The following is a 19,745-nucleotide window of genomic DNA, read 5'->3' as shown; positions in this document are numbered from 1 at the left end:
TTAACTGACGAAAATGACCATAATTTGCACGATGGAAGAATTATCGTCTTGTCGTATACAACAATTCAAAAACTCGGCAGAATTTATGTGACCGCTGCACCTGATGTTCATAAACTTTCATAACTGGTAAGTGTTTTTTATTTTGCCTTGTGAACTGGCCGAGCCTTAATGATTCTGTTTCTTTACATGTATTTGTTTACTGACCGTTGCATGCAATTGTGAAATACAGCATTTTTTTTTTTAATTGGCTATTCGTTGTGGGGGGGGGAAAAGATTTCGAGTTCGGGCTCTAAATTTAACGGTGTCGCTCAGGTCGGGTCGGGCCGGGTCAGACGATCTCGGCTATGGGTCGGGTTCGGGCTTCAGTTTAAAGCCTGTGCAGACCTCTACGCTGATTGGCCAAATGCATACGAAACACCGGCTACCCTGCATTTTTAAAAAGCCTTGTAAACATATTTACTTCACAAACATGGAAAACAGCGATAATGGCAGACTTTGTCTCTTTGCCCAACTTTTTGCTATTTCAAATGTAAATTGTGCATTTACATTCCATCTCCGTTATCACGAAACCCATGACACACAACAAAAACTGCTCCTTTTAAAAAGCCTTGTAAACATATTTACTTCACAAACATGGAAAACAGCGATAATGGCAGTTACCTGTTTTCTGCAGTGTTGTGTTCTTTTCTCAACCTTGATGATATGTAACACTGCAAGTTGTCATAGGAGACTTTGTCTCTTTGCCCAACTTTTTGCTATTTCAAATGTAAATTGTGCATTTACATTCCATCTCCATTATCACGAAACCCATGACACACAACAAAAACTGCTCTGATCAAGGCATCCTCCATTCACCGGTTGTTGACGTTTTTAAATGCTGCAAATAAAGACGTCGCTGTCGGCTGCTACAGAGTTCCTGCTCCCGGTGCAAATGCAACCTGGAAAACAGCCCGAGGGATAAATTGTTTCTATAGGAATCACCCTGCTCGCTAGTTCCTAGAACTAATTTTGTAGAACTACGTGGTGTAAAAGCCCCTCATGATTATTACTATAAATCCATCCTCAAAAAAACAGTTATTTGCTCTTTTGAGTAGCTAATTGTTTCTCACAAGCCGGCGGCGCAGCCAATTAATCTGTTATATAGCAACCTATTTATTTACTTTGAACCTTGTCCATCTCAGTACTGTGTGCCATGTGAATTTTCTCAAGCCCTCCTCCTCCCCACCGCACCACCATTCTAGATCTGCTACCGGGTTCTATCTCCTTTAATTTGCAGAAGCAGTACAAATCCTAATCCCTGTAATTATTAGCATGTTTCAGCACTAAACCTTCACTTATGCCAGCAGCGTAGCAATGTCAGTTCGCCAAGATCAAAACCTACACTTTAAGATTTGTTATGATTGAAAGTATGCTCAAGTTTCTATAATTCTAGAGGTTTCTGTGGGTTGTTATAAGATTACCCTTATTGTGTGTGTGTGTGTGTGTGTGTGTGTGTGTTAGTTTTGTGCAGAATGGCTCATCTTTTGTGAAGCTGTTGGCTCTTGGATCGGTCCAAATGTGTGCTGTTGGACATTTTCCAGCTCTTCCACCTCTCTCACCAGCCCTGAGTGATGTGCCTTACCGTGTCAATGAGATCACAAAGCAGAAGGAGCAGTGCTGTGTTTCCATGGCTGCAGGTGACTCCAGAGTAACACACAGAAAACCCTAAATATGTCAGAATGAAGTTCAACAAGTTGCCAGAGGATATGAACCGTTAAGTGTTGCTTGCCGAGTAGCGAAAGTATCTGGGCTGCTAACACAGGATTGTAGGATTAAACTTAACAGTGACTTGGTACATTGATCTGTTATTATTCTTGGTCTTGATGATTTCTTCATTCTACAGGCCTACCTCATTTCTCCGCTGGAATCTTCCGTTGTTGGGGAAGGGACTCATTCATCGCCCTGCGAGGACTAATGCTGGTCACAGGTCGTCACATGGAGGCCAGGTACTCAATTAACTGAGACCAAGAATGCATAAGAATCTTTAGCCACTTCTCAGATTGATATTGATTCAGGGAATTGCCATCATATTCAAAAATGATTCTCAAAGTATATCAGTTTTTCAGCAACAGTGCAGATAGCCACATTTTTGGCAAGTTTAGGTGTAAATTCAGTATATGCTTAATTTATTAGTTTAAAATATCAGTCTCAATCGATCCAGAATCATTTGGGAAAGATTTGTGATGCATCATTTCCCCCCTCTATGGATGAACGTAGATTTGAGAAACAGATCAAATCATTATATTCTTGAGTCTCTAGAGATGATATTAAATTTCTCCCTCTCAGTTCATTTCTTTCCTCTTCATCCTGCTTTACAGGAACATCATCCTGACCTTTGCTGGTACAATGAGACATGGATTGATTCCTAACCTGCTGGGAGAGGGTGTAGGGGCCCGTTTTAATTGTCGTGATGCGGTATGGTGGTGGCTGCAGTGCATTCAGGACTACTGTACCATGGTACCCAACGGCACTGACATCCTCCAATGCCCTGTGACCAGGATGTACCCCACAGACGACTCTAAACCCCTGACAGCTGGCACTGTGGTGAGCACACCACCAAAGTTAAAAAGAACAACATAGTTGGCGCAGATAGCCTTGTGGGCAGTGCGCCAACATATGGCGCAGTTGCGCTTCGGGTGTCCCGAGATCGAATCTCGCCTCGTGGACCTTTCCCGTTCCCACCCCCCCTTCTCTCTCTCCCACTCACTTCCTGTCATATCTCTACTGTCCTGTCATAGAAAAATGCAAAAACTGCGAAAAAAAAAAGAACAACATTGATTTTAAATAGTAAAGACATTTCTGTTATATTTGATCAATTTTGTGTTCTTGCTGACTAAAAGTATTCATTTCTTTAAAAAAAAATGTTTTTACTTACAGTAGGGGTCAACCGATAAGTTTTTCAGGGCCGATGCCGATACCGATAAATTACAGATCAAGAAGAACGATAACCAATATTTTGAACTGATATATACTGTATGTCTGTTTGTCTATTATTATTATTATTATTATTATTATTATTATTATTATTATTATTATTATTATTATTATTATTATTATTATTATTATTATTATTATTATTATTATTATTATTATTATTATTATTATTATTATTATTATTATTATTATTATTATTATTATTATTATTATTATTATTATTATTACTATTATTATTACTATTATTATTATAATATATATATAAAATGTTCCTGTGGCTCAGTGGTAGAGCATTGCGTTAACAACGCAAACGGTTGTCGGTTCAATTCCCAGGGAACACACATACTTGTGAAAAATGTATAGCCTGAATGCACTGCAAGTCGCTTTGGATAAAAGCGTCTGCTAAATGCATAAATTAAATTAATTATGTCTGGTGTAAAAATGAAAATGACTGTCAAAATTATTAATAACAAGGTCTCTGACAAAAATTTTCTTGAAATGCTTTTAAATTATTTTATCGGCAAATCAGTTTTGAAAATAACAGTTACGATAACCAGAAAAATGCTTAATATCAGTGCCAATATTCAGCCAGGCCGATAATTGGTCGATGCCTAATCGTAGTTATAATAGACTATATAATGCATTGTGAATGCAAATTTTGGTTTCACTGTTACCCAGATGTCACCTGTATTGTTTTGTTTCGGTGATGGCGCAGGATCAGCTGCTGAATGAGGTCATTCATGAGGCCATGGAGCGCCACATGCAGGGTATAGAGTTCAGAGAGAGGAACGCCGGACCACAGATTGACAACAATATGAGAGACGAAGGTAAACCCTTTTTAAAACATTTTTTAGGACTTTTTTTCAAGATTTCTTTGAGAAAATGTTGAATCTATTGTATTCTAAACCTTCTCAGGCTTCAACATTGTGGCCAAGGTGAACCCCGACACTGGCTTTGTGTATGGTGGAAATCGGTTCAACTGTGGGACCTGGATGGACAAAATGGGAGAAAGCGAGAGGGCCCGCAACAAAGGGATACCAGCTACACCCAGGCATGTGTTGAAATCTCTTAAAGCCAAATATATTCTATTTATAAGATGCCATTTATAAGTGGATCTCTTTTCTCTGTCTCCCTTTCTATGTCTGTTGCCATCATTTAATATGACTCTTGTGTTCCTAATGCAGAGATGGTTCAGCGGTGGAAATAGTGGGTCTGTGCAAATCTACATTGCGTTGGCTGGTGGCGCTACATAAACTAGGGCTCTTTCCTTACAATAGTGTGGCCATACACAAAGACGGTGAGCTCAGATGGCCCATACTAGTTCTCAAAACATTAGTTTGTTCCAAAACTTACCAATCTGCCTTTCTACACAGCCATTTTAAGGCATCATCAGGCACATTCCCAATGTGCAGTCTATTTCAAAAAGGTAGAAAGCAAAATTATGCTGCCCTCTTAGATGCGTTATTCAACAAGTTCAGTGAAAAAATTAATCCATGATGGCAGACAAGTTGAGAGTAATGGAAGCTATATTTAATTTGATTCAGAAAAGTTTAAAAAATGTATGGAAGTCATAATTTATAATTTATCCCAGTCATTTATGTGTGTATTAATTGTGAGCATCACTTACCGAGATTCCATTTCAAATCATAGGATGCTGCCTTAAAAGATATCTGCCTATGCTTTGGATCAAATCTAATATTTGTAATTTACTCCAAATGTGCCAATACAGAATCTCTTAATCACAAACATGTATGTTATACCTGTAGGCAAACAGCTCTCTATGTTCTATGAAGAATGGGACAGAAAAATCCAGCAGAATTTTGAGAAGATGTTCTATGTGTCCAATGACCCCAATGAGAAGCATCCCGAGTTGGTTCATAAGCGGGGGATTTACAAAGACAGCTACGGAGCCTCCAGCCCCTGGTGTGACTATCAGCTCAGACCCAACTTTCCCATTGCCATGGTGGTGGTGAGGATTTGTTCTAAAACTAACACACTTGTTTTTATCTGAAAGAGAGAAAAAAGCCAATATGTTTATATTTTTATTTTATTTTTGTTTGCTTAGTTATTTATTTGCAAATGTATATATTTACTTTTTATTTGCATGTTTGCTTATTTATTTTATTATTTGTTTATTTGCCTATTTATTTATATATTATTTATGTGTTTGCTTATTTATTTATTTGCTATATATATATTATTTGTTATATTTCATAGTGTTTTATAATGATTTTTAGCATAATCTAAAATTATTTACAGCTGTTTTTATGTTTTATGTTCATTTGATTTTATAATTAGCAACCATAATTACTCAGATTGACAGTTTATTTAAAATTGTTGTTCATTCACATCAAGTCTTTGTAAACTGGTGACATGCTATGTTTTTATGTGAGTAGGAAACATGTGCCATGACAATGCTCAAAATATCAGTGAAAGTCATTTTTTGGAAGCAAATTATTGTTTCTGCTTCCTTGGCTGGTGAGGATCTAAGTTAGTGAGTAAAAGCTTAAAGGAGACCTATTATGCCCCTTTTTACAATATGTAATATAAGTCTCAGATGTCACCAGAATGTGTCAGAAGTTTCAGCTCAAAATACCCCACAGATCATTTATTATATCATTTTGAAAATGCCTATTTTGAGTGGAAGCAGAAGCACACTGATTTGGTGCATGTCTCTTTAAATGCAAATGAGTTGCTGCTCCCCGCCCCCTTTTCTAGAAAAGCACAGTGCCTTTACAGCTTGTGCCTTTACAGCTCGTTCCTCAGATTATCTGCAAAAAAACATAATAGTTAAAACTTCTGATATACAGTATTCTGAGCCCACACATCTGAAGCACTCGCACAGAAAGCGTCTGTCACACTGCATGCAAATAATAAACGAAGTTCTCTTTCATGTCTTATTGCGCTTAAACTGTCAAATACACAAAAGTGGCCCAGCCAGAGCCCTGACTTAAACCCAATTGAGCATCTCTGGAGAGACCTAAAAATGTGTGTTTTTCTGTCAATATGGGGTGCTGTGTGTACATTGAGGAAAAAAATTTAACTTAAATGATTTTAGCAAATGGCTGCAATATAACAAAGAGTGAAAAATGTAAGGGGGTCTGAATACTTTCCGTACCCACTGTATATTAATATACATTACTGTTAAAAAGTTTGGAGTCGTTAAGTGGTTTTTTTTTTTTTTTAAACATCACACAAAGGTTAAATTTTTTATTTTTTTTTAAATCAAAAATATAGTACAGTAACATTTGTGAAATATTGTTACAATTAAAAATAACTGATAAAATGATGCTGAATTTTCAGCTGCTATTACTCTAGTCTTGAGTCTCACATGATCCTTCAGAAATCATTATAATGCTGATTTGATGCTCAAGAAACATTTCTTGTCATTATCAATGTTGAAATCAGTTGTGCTGCTTAATATTTCTGTGTAAACATTTTTGAGGATACTTTGATGAATAGAAAGTTAAAAAGAAGAACATTGATTTGAAATAGTAAAGACATTCATAATGTAAGGGTGCATCTCAATCAGCTCCCTATCTCCCAAGCTCGTGAATCAGTATATCTTGTACACGAATCCGGTCACTGGTAAGTTCCCTGGCTCACTGCACATTGGGACAGTGATTACTCAATTTCCGGCGACTACGTAGAACATGAACGGACAACATTGTTTTAAAATTAAAAAACATCACCTCTGGAACAGGCAGGACCAATCTCTTTTTGATATTAATTTTATTATCTTTAAACACGTTGTTCTGTTACATGTTCTTACTACATTTCAGCTGAACATTAATTGTAAATGTTAACTAAATGTGTTCACTACCTGTTTAGCGATGTTTGTCAAAACATACTAAAAAAGCAGTTTGTCTTATATTTATCGAGTTGCCTCGTGCGTTTTATGTTTAGCGCTTCAGAAATGTGACGTAATTTCCGGTAAGGGAAAGTTTCAATGGTGCATTGTGGGATTTTTCAGGGAGCGAATGTTCCAGTGCACTGGAAGGATTTCGCGATTGAGACCGCCCTTAAAATGGCCAACTCCCTGATCAGTGTCCTGACTACTGAACTAGGGAGCTGATTGAGGCGCACCCTTAGAAAACATTTCTGTCACATTTGGTCAATTTTGTATTCTTGCTGACAAAAAAATGTTCACCAGTAGTTATAATAGACTGTATAATGCATTGTGAATGCCAATTTTGGTTTCACTGTTACCCAGATTGTACAGACCTGTATTGTTTTGTTTCGGTGATGGCGCAGGATCAGCTGCTGAATGAGGTCATTCATGAGGCCATGGAGCGCCACATGCAGGGTATAGAGTTCAGAGAGAGGAACGCCGGACCACAGATTGACAACAATATGAGAGACGAAGGTAAACCCTTTTTAAAACATTTTTTAGGACTTTTTTTCAAGATTTCTTTGAGAAAATGTTGAATCTATTGTATTCTAAACCTTCTCAGGCTTCAACATTGTGGCCAAGGTGAACCCCGACACTGGCTTTGTGTATGGTGGAAATCGGTTCAACTGTGGGACCTGGATGGACAAAATGGGAGAAAGCGAGAGGGCCCGCAACAAAGGGATACCAGCTACACCCAGGCATGTGTTGAAATCTCTTAAAGCCAAATATATTCTATTTATAAGATGCCATTTATAAGTGGATCTCTTTTCTCTGTCTCCCTTTCTATGTCTGTTGCCATCATTTAATATGACTCTTGTGTTCCTAATGCAGAGATGGTTCAGCGGTGGAAATAGTGGGTCTGTGCAAATCTACATTGCGTTGGCTGGTGGCGCTACATAAACTAGGGCTCTTTCCTTACAATAGTGTGGCCATACACAAAGACGGTGAGCTCAGATGGCCCATACTAGTTCTCAAAACATTAGTTTGTTCCAAAACTTACCAATCTGCCTTTCTACACAGCCATTTTAAGGCATCATCAGGCACATTCCCAATGTGCAGTCTATTTCAAAAAGGTAGAAAGCAAAATTATGCTGCCCTCTTAGATGCGTTATTCAACAAGTTCAGTGAAAAAATTAATCCATGATGGCAGACAAGTTGAGAGTAATGGAAGCTATATTTAATTTGATTCAGAAAAGTTTAAAAAATGTATGGAAGTCATAATTTATAATTTATCCCAGTCATTTATGTGTGTATTAATTGTGAGCATCACTTACCGAGATTCCATTTCAAATCATAGGATGCTGCCTTAAAAGATATCTGCCTATGCTTTGGATCAAATCTAATATTTGTAATTTACTCCAAATGTGCCAATACAGAATCTCTTAATCACAAACATGTATGTTATACCTGTAGGCAAACAGCTCTCTATGTCCTATGATGAATGGGACAGAAAAATCCAGCAGAATTTTGAGAAGATGTTCTATGTGTCCAATGACCCCAATGAGAAGCATCCCGAGTTGGTTCATAAGCGGGGGATTTACAAAGACAGCTACGGAGCCTCCAGCCCCTGGTGTGACTATCAGCTCAGACCCAACTTTCCCATTGCCATGGTGGTGGTGAGGATTTGTTCTAAAACTAACACACTTGTTTTTATCTGAAAGAGAGAAAAAAGCCAATATGTTTATATTTTTATTTTATTTTTGTTTGCTTAGTTATTTATTTGCAAATGTATATATTTACTTTTTATTTGCATGTTTGCTTATTTATTTTATTATTTGTTTATTTGCCTATTTATTTATATATTATTTATGTGTTTGCTTATTTATTTATTTGCTATATATATATTATTTGTTATATTTCATAGTGTTTTATAATGATTTTTAGCATAATCTAAAATTATTTACAGCTGTTTTTATGTTTTATGTTCATTTGATTTTATAATTAGCAACCATAATTACTCAGATTGACAGTTTATTTAAAATTGTTGTTCATTCACATCAAGTCTTTGTAAACTGGTGACATGCTATGTTTTTATGTGAGTAGGAAACATGTGCCATGACAATGCTCAAAATATCAGTGAAAGTCATTTTTTGGAAGCAAATTATTGTTTCTGCTTCCTTGGCTGGTGAGGATCTAAGTTAGTGAGTAAAAGCTTAAAGGAGACCTATTATGCCCCTTTTTACAATATGTAATATAAGTCTCAGATGTCACCAGAATGTGTCAGAAGTTTCAGCTCAAAATACCCCACAGATCATTTATTATATCATTTTGAAAATGCCTATTTTGAGTGGAAGCAGAAGCACACTGATTTGGTGCATGTCTCTTTAAATGCAAATGAGTTGCTGCTCCCCGCCCCCTTTTCTAGAAAAGCACAGTGCCTTTACAGCTTGTGCCTTTACAGCTCGTTCCTCAGATTATCTGCAAAAAAACATAATAGTTAAAACTTCTGATATACAGTATTCTGAGCCCACACATCTGAAGCACTCGCACAGAAAGCGTCTGTCACACTGCATGCAAATAATAAACGAAGTTCTCTTTCATGTCTTATTGCGCTTAAACTGTCAAATACACAAAAGTTTATGATAAAAACACACGTGTTACAAAAAAAGTCAGTTATGTCTGTGAAGGTAAACAGCTGGGAAAGAAATCATGTTTATATTAGATCTGTGTAGTGTAATATGCAGTAAATAAATCAGTAAACCCACTGCTCTCTTGTCTCCTCTGAGGGTGGGACTCTAAATAGTGTTCTGTGCTCTTCAATGCAGGCAAAGACAGAACAGTTAACATGCTTTGCTCAAACTTTTGTCATGGCATTAGAACTGGTAAACCGCTGTCAATTGTCGCCATACAATGGTGGCGCCGTGGGTGGATGCTTGCAGTTTAAGGGGCGGTAATAATATAATAAGATCCCCTTTATACATCACAGGGGGAGCGAAATCTCAGCGGCTCCTTTTTTCACAAGCTTGCAGAGAAAGGCTTACAAAAAAAATTTACCTAAGCACTTAAACACAGAAAAAGGATTTTCATGATATGTCACCTTTAATAGTTATAAATAATTAGTATATTTCTAATGGTTTTCCTTCCTAGGCTCCAGAGCTGTTTACTGTGGAGCATGCTTGGGAAGCACTGAACATTTCAGAAGAGAAATTGCTTGGCCCTCTTGGGATGAAGACCTTAGACCCAGAGTGAGAGTCCTTAAATGAATTATACTGCATTACCTGGAACCTTCTTCCTGTGTGTGACTCATGATTTGTTTGTTTGAATAGTGACATGGTTTACTGTGGTGTTTATGACAATTCTCTGGAAAATGACAACTACAACCTCGCCAGGGGCTTCAACTACCATCAAGGCCCTGTAAGATCCATTTGTACTGCTTCATCAGCACAATTTTAGCTTTCTTTAGGATTCCTAACGTTTCTATGCATCTACCTCATTAGGAGTGGCTCTGGCCTATCGGTTACTTCCTCCGTGCAAAGATCTACTTTGCAAAGAAGCTTGGAAAAGACACCTATGACGAAACAGTGTATTTGGTGAAGAATGTCCTCTCTCGCCATTATGTCCACATGGAAAGGTTAATGCTGCATGAACAATTATTGCCCTCAGAAACAGTAAACAATACCATTGGTTGACCAAAATGGGTTTTAAAATCACTGGTGTCATGACTTATAGCTGGAATATTGCAAATATTACTTTGTAAAATTTGAAGTTAGCAAATGAGATATACACAACTTTATAAAAATGAATAAACACCTATTTTCAACACATATAATGCCAATATAATGGTCTGTCACTAGGTGCATTTCCATTACAGATTTGCACGAAACTTTTGCTATACTTTATAAATGTCGATAAAAAACTATTGCGAAATGACGCCGTTTCCGTTAACCGATGTTATGCGCAAAAACTGTTTCCATTGCAGGTTTGCGAAATATTCTTTTTTCGAATTGCCTGAAAAACCACCTCATGCAAGCTTTAAAAAGTTTTTGCGATATATGGGTGTTTTTGTGAAATTGACTTATTTCCATTGGGCGTATTTTCAATTCGTAATTTTGAATGGTAATGGAAACGCAACTATTGTTCTTCATTCAATTTAAAGCTGAAGTCTGTAATTTCAATGTCACTATAGTCACCAAACAGATGCGGTTTCAACAACTGAGAAATTATGCTGAACATTTTAAGTGTTGAAGGAATAATAAATGATTGCAAAATGATTATGGCTTGTAAAAACACATGGTTAATGCGCTATTAAATCTTATGTTGTGCATGGAGATCAAATCTGCATAATGTGGCCATGTAATCAGGATCTGATATATCTGTTTTCTGTTCCTCAGGTCATCCTGGAAGGGACTGCCAGAGCTCACTAATGAGAATGGCCAGTACTGCCCTTTTAGCTGTGAAACCCAGGCCTGGTCTCTTGCCGCCGTGCTTGAGGTTCTTCATGATCTGTGAGCAGAGATCCTGCACCTTCGTCTTCCACAAGTGTTCCTGTGCAATCTTGTTTGAGTGCTGTTTACCTAAACAGGTCTGAGGACATGTTACCACTGTGAGCTCATAGCTGATAGAGTGTAAAGTACAACACAACATCCTGTACTTCAGAATTAAAATGAGATTTCCTTGTTCCTCATGTTCCCCTCCCTTGCTCATCCAGCTTCTACTAGACTATTAGAGACTGTGAGTTTGCCCTTTATGTAGCTGAGGTACGTCATTAAAATGTTGATGTTATTCTGTCAGAATATTCCGAAAATGTCTAGTATAACCTATAATTAGTTAATGTGTAGTGTTTGTCCTACTTCTTTGCACACAAACATCTTTCAGTGATGTAAGGTTACTTTTGAAACTCGCTATATGTTTTTGTTTGCATGTTTCGAAATGAATGAATAATTAGGAAAACTAAAAACGGATAGATGAGAAATAAAAAAGAATGTTTGAAGACTGAGTATCTGGAAAATATTATTTTTAAACTATAACTTTTTGTTTTTATTCAGAAAGCACCGACATTTTCGTTGCCAATTATTTATTTTATTACATAATTAAAGTATTCACATTCTCCACAGTTATTGCGTAGCTATATTCAATGAATGCTGTAAAAGCTTTTATTATCAAGTTTTATTGCTTTTAATCTAAAACATCAAGAGTGTTTTCATATAAAACTAGTTAGAATGATCAAAGGTTGATCAAAAGTAAAAGTGAGTGTAAAATTAGTGCATGGAGAATCACATTGAGCCACACTGCACTCAAATGTCTGCTTTTGTGGCTGGAGTTCTGTTGAAAAAAGAACATAAAAGAACAATCAAGCACCTGATTATGAGAAAATTAGAGCATGTCTATTAGAATACTCACTGGTAAAGAACTAGTTTGCTGAGAAGCAGTTGGTGGTTTTATTGTTGTAGAGGATTGAATGCGAATTGTAGAGCTGTTCACCATGGTCCAAAAAGATCTATAGTCTTTGACAAACGTCACACTGGAAGGGCATTGAAATAATAGTGTTTCATTTGAGAAGATTACGAGTGTATTTGCCTCTTTGAACAAGAGTTAAACATACAAGAACTGAATGTCACCCAAGGAGGAGTTTGCCGGTGCTTCCCATGTAGCCTCAAACTGGGATTTCTTGTCTGCAGATGCTTGGCTGAGAGTTGAGTTCTGAAGGCCAAAATCAGAGCGTTTCCATGACTCGTGCCTCATTTTAGCATTAAAGCAAATACTGCAGCTAATATTTAAATGTCTGCATTGAATAGGAATGAGAAATTGAATGCATTAGCTCCATCTTAAAATAACAATAGAGCACCTCTATGTTGAAGCAGTTCAGGGCACGGGATTGGTTGATATTTATTGATGTAAAGCGTCCCACTGCAGTTTTTCCGCCCACCTCTCGAGCCTGTAACATGAAGCCTTGGAATTCGGAGGCATTCTCTGCCGCCTGCAGGGTTACTGAGAGTTAAACACAGAGATGTGTATTGACCTCTCCAGGTCTGTTGGCGTAACTTGAGCTGACCCCTGCTGCTTACATAATCATGAGCTTTTCATCACTGAAGAAACTACAATGGTAATAATATGAGACCATGAAATTACCAAGTACATCTGACAGGAAAAAAAAATAAAATAAATTTAAACATACATATAAAAACGTGAATGAAATTGTAAAAATTTGTATGAATTCCTAGAAATTAGCCACCGATTCACCAAAATGTAAAATGGATACAAATTGCCATGATATTGTTGGAAATTACGCTCAATAATACAGCATAATTTCAAAGTGTTAAGGTAGAATTGCTTGGAGAATGTACTCATAAATTAAAAAATATATATATTAATTAATTAATTGATTGATGTACACATTTAAAATTAGTCTTTCTTTTTCTGGAAAATAAAATGATGATTCATTCTGCACTGTGCAGATTTTTTGTCCAATCAAATGCAGGAAGAATGAAAACGAATGAAATGAAATGAAAAAGTCGCTCCCCCAATACCATCTGCAACTGATTAGTATCAGGCTCATGCTTGTGATGTTAACAATAGTCCATTGGCTATTCTTTGATATGTCTAGTTATTTGATATGATCTGCCTGATAATCCTGTTTCAATAGCAAAAACATCAGCATAAGAGGAAGCCTGTGCTCGTCCATCTTAAAAAATCTCACTCATTTAAAGGAATAGTTCATCCTAAAATGAAAATTTGCTGAAAATGTACTCACCATCAGGCCATCATTGCTCACCAATGTGAATGGGTGCACTGCTGATAAAAGCATAACAATAAGTAATTCACATGACTTTATCATTTTAACTTTAAAATCTAGCGTAGTGTTAGTTCTGGCAGGTCACGTTAGTCAAGCTCGCATCAGCTGACTCTCAGCTGATCCCCATCAACCTATGGGAATACGACACCTATCTAAGCATTCATATATAAGGTCCCTCAGTATGATCCTCAGTATGATCAGCAGTTTTCGCATTGCTCAATAGCTAATTACCCTCCTCCATCCCCAACTCCTCCTCTGTCAGTCAGGATTCAGCCTTCTGATTCTTCTTTGAATCAGACTGATTCTAAAATGTTTACATAACATTATTGAACTTTAACGATATCTGCAATACATTTATGTTGGTTCTGTTCTGTTTACCCTGGGGGGGGTTATCGCTGCTCTCCCTGCTCTCATCCATGCTAGGCTGCATGGATGCGCAGGGAGTTCTTGCCCAGAATAGAACCATACCGCCAATCCAAACTGTATGCTAATTGTCAATCATCTTTGACGATAGTGGTCCTGACAGAACTGTCATTTCTGGCCAAAATACCACTCCTTAATAATAACGCTTCCTCCAGTGAAAAGGTCCATCCAATGTTGTCCACTCTTATCAAAATCCACCAATATATTTGTTTGTAACTGTTTTGGACTGTTTTTGCTTGTAAACAGTGCTTGATCTGTGTGTATTTCTCTCCTGATTCAGATGAGATCACTTTTACTGGAGAAAGCAATATTATATTTTAGATGCCTTAATGATCCATTTGTTTATTACAAACATCCAGCTTTTGAATTCACAAGATGTTAATTGATGGACTGGATTCATGTTGTGGATTGTGTAGTTTTTCCCAGCTGGTTGAACTCTCATTCTGACAGCATCCATTCACTGCAGAGGACCCCTTGATGCAAACTCATATACATCTTGGATGGCCTGAGGGTGAGTCAATTTTCAGAAACTTTACATTTTTGGGTTAACTATTCCTTTAACAATGGATTACCAATAAACTTTCATTAAAAGCCTAATATCTAAAAACCTAAAAAGCAGCAGCAGTTAGAAACTGCCCTCACCAGTGATGGTTTGTCCTGGTGTGAATGTGGTGCTGTTCACAGAGACTTTGTAAAGAGAGCTGCTTATTTGGGACTTAAAATCAGTGTGGTTGGGGTTCATGCTTTGACAGGAATCCTCCACTTGCCCATCGGGGTAAGCTGTGACCCTCCTCACGCAACAAACACACAACAGCAGGAGAATTTCAACGTGCATCTAAAAAACAACAACACGTGCTTATTTATCTGAATTGATTGATTGATTGATTGATTGATTGATTGATTGATTGATTGATTGACCAAACAGCATGAAATGGTAAACAAAGTTTGAGATCTGAGAACTTAGAGATCTGAGAACTTTAAAGATAATTAAGCAAAATAAAAAATAAATTTGTTCATTTACATGCATGTTTTTGTAGCCATCAATTATGAAGCCGTGTAACCAATAAAATATTTAAAAATTAAAACAATTAGTGTTCTTCAGCAGTTAGATTCTCATTCAAAGACAGCAAAGTAAACTTACTGTGTAAGAATGAGATGTTTGCTCCTCCAGAAGCAGCAGTGGGACTGAGCATCCATTCACTGCAGAGGACCCCTTGATGCAAACTCATATACATCTTGGATGGCCTGAGGGTGAGTCAATTTTCAGAAACTTTACATTTTTGGGTTAACTATTCCTTTAACAATGGATTACCAATAAACTTTCATTAAAAGCCTAATATCTAAAAACCTAAAAAGCAGCAGCAGTTAGAAACTGCCCTCACCAGTGATGGTTTGTCCTGGTGTGAATGTGGTGCTGTTCACAGAGACTTTGTAAAGAGAGCTGCTTATTTGGGACTTAAAATCAGTGTGGTTGGGGTTCATGCTTTGACAGGAATCCTCCACTTGCCCATCGGGGTAAGCTGTGACCCTCCTCACGCAACAAACACACAACAGCAGGAGAATTTCAACGTGCATCTAAAACACGTGCACACGTGCTTATTTATCTGAATTGATTGATTGATTGATTGATTGATTGATTGATTGATTGATTGATTGATTGATTGACCAAACAGCATGAAATGGTAAACAAAGTTTGAGATCTGAGAACTTAGAGATCTGAGAACTTTAAAGATAATTAAGCAAAATAAAAAATAAATTTGTTCATTTACATGCATGTTTTTGTAGCCATCAATTATGAAGCCGTGTAACCAATAAAATATTTAAAAATTAAAACAATTAGTGTTCTTCAGCAGTTAGATTCTCATTCAAAGACAGCAAAGTAAACTTACTGTGTAAGAATGAGATGTTTGCTCCTCCAGAAGCAGCAGTGGGACTGTGAAGTAGTTTGACGGCTCTTTCTTGACAAAGGAAATATCTATCCCATAAATTCAGACTGATTGAATTTCAAGTGGGTGTAAAAACTCTTATTTGTGACTGTGAATGCGTAGCATGTGTCCCAACTTTATATTGTGTTCTAGTTTTCAGGTTTTTCATGTATTGTGATTGGTGCATTTACTCTCATTCAGCAAGTGTTAGGATTTCCCATAGAGCAAAGCTTTATTTGATTTATATTTCAAACACGTCAAAATTTCATGTTCACTAAATATATCCTAACATTCATCTTAGAAATTGTCCTGAAAGCCACACGATTATATGCTTAATATCTTTTAGAACATGCATACTGTAGTCCATGTCCTGACACAGGGCTATAAAAATGGACTGTAATAATAAATACATAGATTCTATTTTAAAGATAGAGTAGGCCTATATCGTTCAATAATTCACATTAAATAAAATGTAAAATAAAATTGCCATGCTGTTCAACTTTGGAGCTTGTTGTTATGATATACTTCTTAAAGCTTTATTTGAAAAAATGCAGCTTAAAACTGCTGAAAATTGAACTGCTAAATGATGTGCTATATACACTATATAAACACATGGTTCTATAAAGGGTTTTACAAAGCTAATATACTGTAGGCCTGTCTGTTTTTTAGTTAAATTACTAAAAGTAGGCCAAGGAACCTGGCAACCCATTTACACGTGATGAATCAGACTTCTTATCGCAAGAATTTTGTACAATAAAATGTACTCATGTGTGACATGTAAATGAAATATAATCTACAACAATGCACATTCATGTGATCTCTGTTAGTTTTATGTGAGCACTGAACTCCATTCATCCATTATTACACATCTAAGAAGCTCAACAGACTTGAAAGAGTTACATGTAGGTTTTATTTCCTCATAATTCAAATAACCACCTTTATTTATTTATTCATAATTCGCCATTTTCACTTGCTTATACTTCACATATCCACTCCCTTTACTTTATGATCTTCCCCTATCAATAAGGATGTTTTTCTGTCTGCTCATTGTTTACCTTCCTGGTATCAAGCGCATATAAAACCCTCTTATTCCTGACACACATCAGCTGTACTGATATTTTCTGGAAAGCAACTCAATATCGCTGTTTGATTTTGTGAAAGTTAGTAACTCTTGCATGGTTAAAACTAACTGGAACCAAAATAGTGCACTTAATTTGTATTGTTTACATTAAAATGTCAATGATTGTCAATGTTATTATTTATAATTGTTGTCAATGTGCCATTAAAATTGAAATCTTTTTGATTTATCCGGTTTTAGATGAATAAACAGTTTCTCATCCTGGTTTTGGGACTGAATCTTCATGCTGTAACTGCATACAGCAATGGAGAGGTGACTCCGGCATGCACATCTATGACTCCTAATCATAGAAATAATCCTGCCTCTATATTAGAACCTCCATATAGAGTCACCACAGACGTCTCGAACTACACAGAGGGTCAGGTGATCACAGGTTTGTGACAGGACCTGTAAAAATATATAAATTGAATTTCATACAAAATATCAAAAAAAGTGGCGTCTGCAAACACATGATACTAGAGCCATTCTGGCAATGGCGTTTAAGCAACTGCTGTCTTGTGATTTTTAGTGAATGTATGAGTCAGTTTCTCCCAAGTCCACTGTTCAAAGTTCACATAACTTTTATTTTTTGGCAGTGACATTGCAAGCAAATGAGACTGGGTTCGGGGGCTTTCTTTTTCAGGCCTGGGATGAGACGGGTCCAGTAGGAACCTTCACAGTCACGGGAAGCGATGTTCAATTACTCAACTGTGGAACAACGGTAAGATGTTTATTTAAAAATGAACATTCTGTCATCATTTGCTTACAGTAATGTTGTCCAAACCTTTATGATTTTGGGAAACTTCTTTCAAGAAAGAAGTTTGCTTTGCATTATTTTATTTATCTCTGCTGAAGTGTCTGGATACATATTTATATATAGCAGCATTTGGAAATGCAGACAGTATTGTACACACTGATGTGAACCAGCATTCTTTATCTTTCAGGGCTCAGCTGTCAGTCACACTTCAAGTGTTAGCAAATCAACTATTGTGTTTCTATGGAAAGCTCCTAACAACAACAACGCAGATATTCGGTTCAGGTAAAACTTATTCCATCTGTGTTCATTGTATTTCACTAATATTTACTTTTATTATGTTTACAATAGTGCTGTCAAACGATTAATTGCATCCAAAATAAAAGTTTATGTTTACATAATATATGTGTGTATATATTGTGTATATGTATTATGTATATATAAATACAAACACATGCATATATATATATATATTTATATATTTATTTATTTATTTTTATTTTTTTTAAGAAAAATATGTTATGTTTATGTTAAATATATTTATATATAATATAAAATATAAGAATATAAATATATAAATGTATATACATGTAAATATTTTCAAAATATATACTGTATGTGTATGTATTTATATATACATAATAAATATACACAGTACACATACATATTTTATGTAAACAAACACTTTTATTTTGGATGTGATTAATTATTTGACAGCACTAGTTTACAACCTTTGGTGTAATAACAGAGTTGAACAGCATTGTTCTTTTTTGTTTTGTAATATTTTTTAGTATTCTGATATTCTGAACTAAATTTCATGTCAAATGCTTAACCTTCATCCTTCCCCCACTTTTTGTAACATCTTTCCCTCGCGGTTCAAAATGACCTGAAGGCCTAATATGAAACTTTTTTTTTTTGGTCCAGAAAGCTTATATTGATCTATTTTTATAATTTTTTTCTTAATATTTATGTAGGTTTTTTTATTATTATTTTGGTGATTTTTATTTTATTTCATTTTTATTTTCCTTGTTTATAAAGTGTTTTATAATGTGTCTCTATGTGTGTGTGTGTGTGTGCATGCGTGGGGGTAAGTGTTTTTGCCTTGGAAATATTCTAGCCTCAGCCCTTCGTTTGGATATAATTGTGTCAGATTTTGTATTTTAAAAAAATCTAATAAAAATGTTTTTTCGACATTCCATTCATTTCTATGGTTTGGGTCAGAATGACCCGCGAGGGAAGGATTTGTTAAAAAAAATTATGTATTACGGCCACATAAATCCTCAAATCCACTCACATTTTTATTTGTGTGTTCCAAATTCAAGTGGAACAAAAGTCACAAAGACTTGCACCACTCAGATGAACACTAATTTTTTAAACAAATCTAAAAGAAAATTCTGGGTCAAAATGACCCGAGGGAAGGATAAAGGTTAAACACACACACACACACACACTGACACAGTAGTCAACATTTAAAGTGGATCAAAAAAATACATCAAAGTTGTCCTAAGAATGCATTTTGGTTTTTGGTTTGGTTTCAACTTTGATGAAAGGTTTTTATCCACTTAAAAGCGCTATATAAATAAAGGTGACTTGACTTGACTTGACTTGTTCAATGTACAATCACTGGCTTTAATAGCCTATTAGTTTCATATTTAGTCACGTTATATATTTGTTGAAGTACAATGGGACTAAAAACATTTGGTTCCATAATATGTGATATTTCAGTTTTTCTTTTTTAATAAATCTGCAAAAATGTCAACAATTCTGTGTTTTTCTGTCAATATGGGGTGCTGTGTGTACATTAATGAGGAAAAAAACTTAACTTGAATGATTTTAGCAAATGGCTGCAATATTGTTAAGAGTGAAAATTTTAAGGGGGTCTGAATACTTTCCGTACCCACTGTATATCATACGATGTGTGTGTTTTT

At 36.0% G+C, this 19,745-nt stretch overlaps 2 protein-coding genes across 5 annotated transcripts in view; both read left to right on the top strand.

Annotated features, from left to right (window-relative positions):
* Positions 1-11,795, top strand: part of agla (amylo-alpha-1, 6-glucosidase, 4-alpha-glucanotransferase a) — a 37,641-nt gene extending 25,846 nt beyond the window's left edge. For 3 of the 4 annotated variants that reach the window (XM_016284779.1, XM_016284778.1, XM_016284777.1), the window contains exons 24-34: positions 1,501-1,676; positions 1,883-1,985; positions 2,358-2,583; positions 3,689-3,800; positions 3,889-4,024; positions 4,158-4,270; positions 4,740-4,942; positions 9,953-10,050; positions 10,132-10,219; positions 10,303-10,436; positions 11,197-11,795. In XM_016284779.1, the coding sequence (XP_016140265.1) occupies positions 1,501-1,676; positions 1,883-1,985; positions 2,358-2,583; positions 3,689-3,800; positions 3,889-4,024; positions 4,158-4,270; positions 4,740-4,942; positions 9,953-10,050; positions 10,132-10,219; positions 10,303-10,436; positions 11,197-11,314 (1,507 nt within the window). In that variant the 3' untranslated portion in view covers positions 11,315-11,795. Of the gene's footprint in view, positions 1-1,500; positions 1,677-1,882; positions 1,986-2,357; positions 2,584-3,688; positions 3,801-3,888; positions 4,025-4,157; positions 4,271-4,739; positions 4,943-8,278; positions 8,482-9,952; positions 10,051-10,131; positions 10,220-10,302; positions 10,437-11,196 lie in introns of all 4 variants that reach the window. The other variant, XM_016284780.1, reaches the window with a different exon arrangement.
* Positions 11,796-17,264: 5,469 nt separating this feature from the next.
* Positions 17,265-18,106, top strand: LOC107594677 (putative ferric-chelate reductase 1). The gene is given in 4 exon segments (XM_071582412.1): positions 17,265-17,452; positions 17,454-17,457; positions 17,707-17,784; positions 18,008-18,106. Coding segments are annotated over 4 exon segments (369 nt in total).
* The last annotated feature ends 1,639 nt before the right edge of the window (positions 18,107-19,745 follow it).

Source organism: Sinocyclocheilus grahami, unplaced genomic scaffold, assembly GCF_001515645.1.
Source record: "Sinocyclocheilus grahami isolate Dianchi unplaced genomic scaffold, SAMN03320097.WGS_v1.1 scaffold188.1, whole genome shotgun sequence".
Classification (NCBI taxonomy): Eukaryota; Metazoa; Chordata; class Actinopteri; order Cypriniformes; family Cyprinidae; genus Sinocyclocheilus; species Sinocyclocheilus grahami.
Note: the sequence above shows the minus strand (reverse complement) of the source record. Positions and strands in the feature narration are given on the sequence as shown.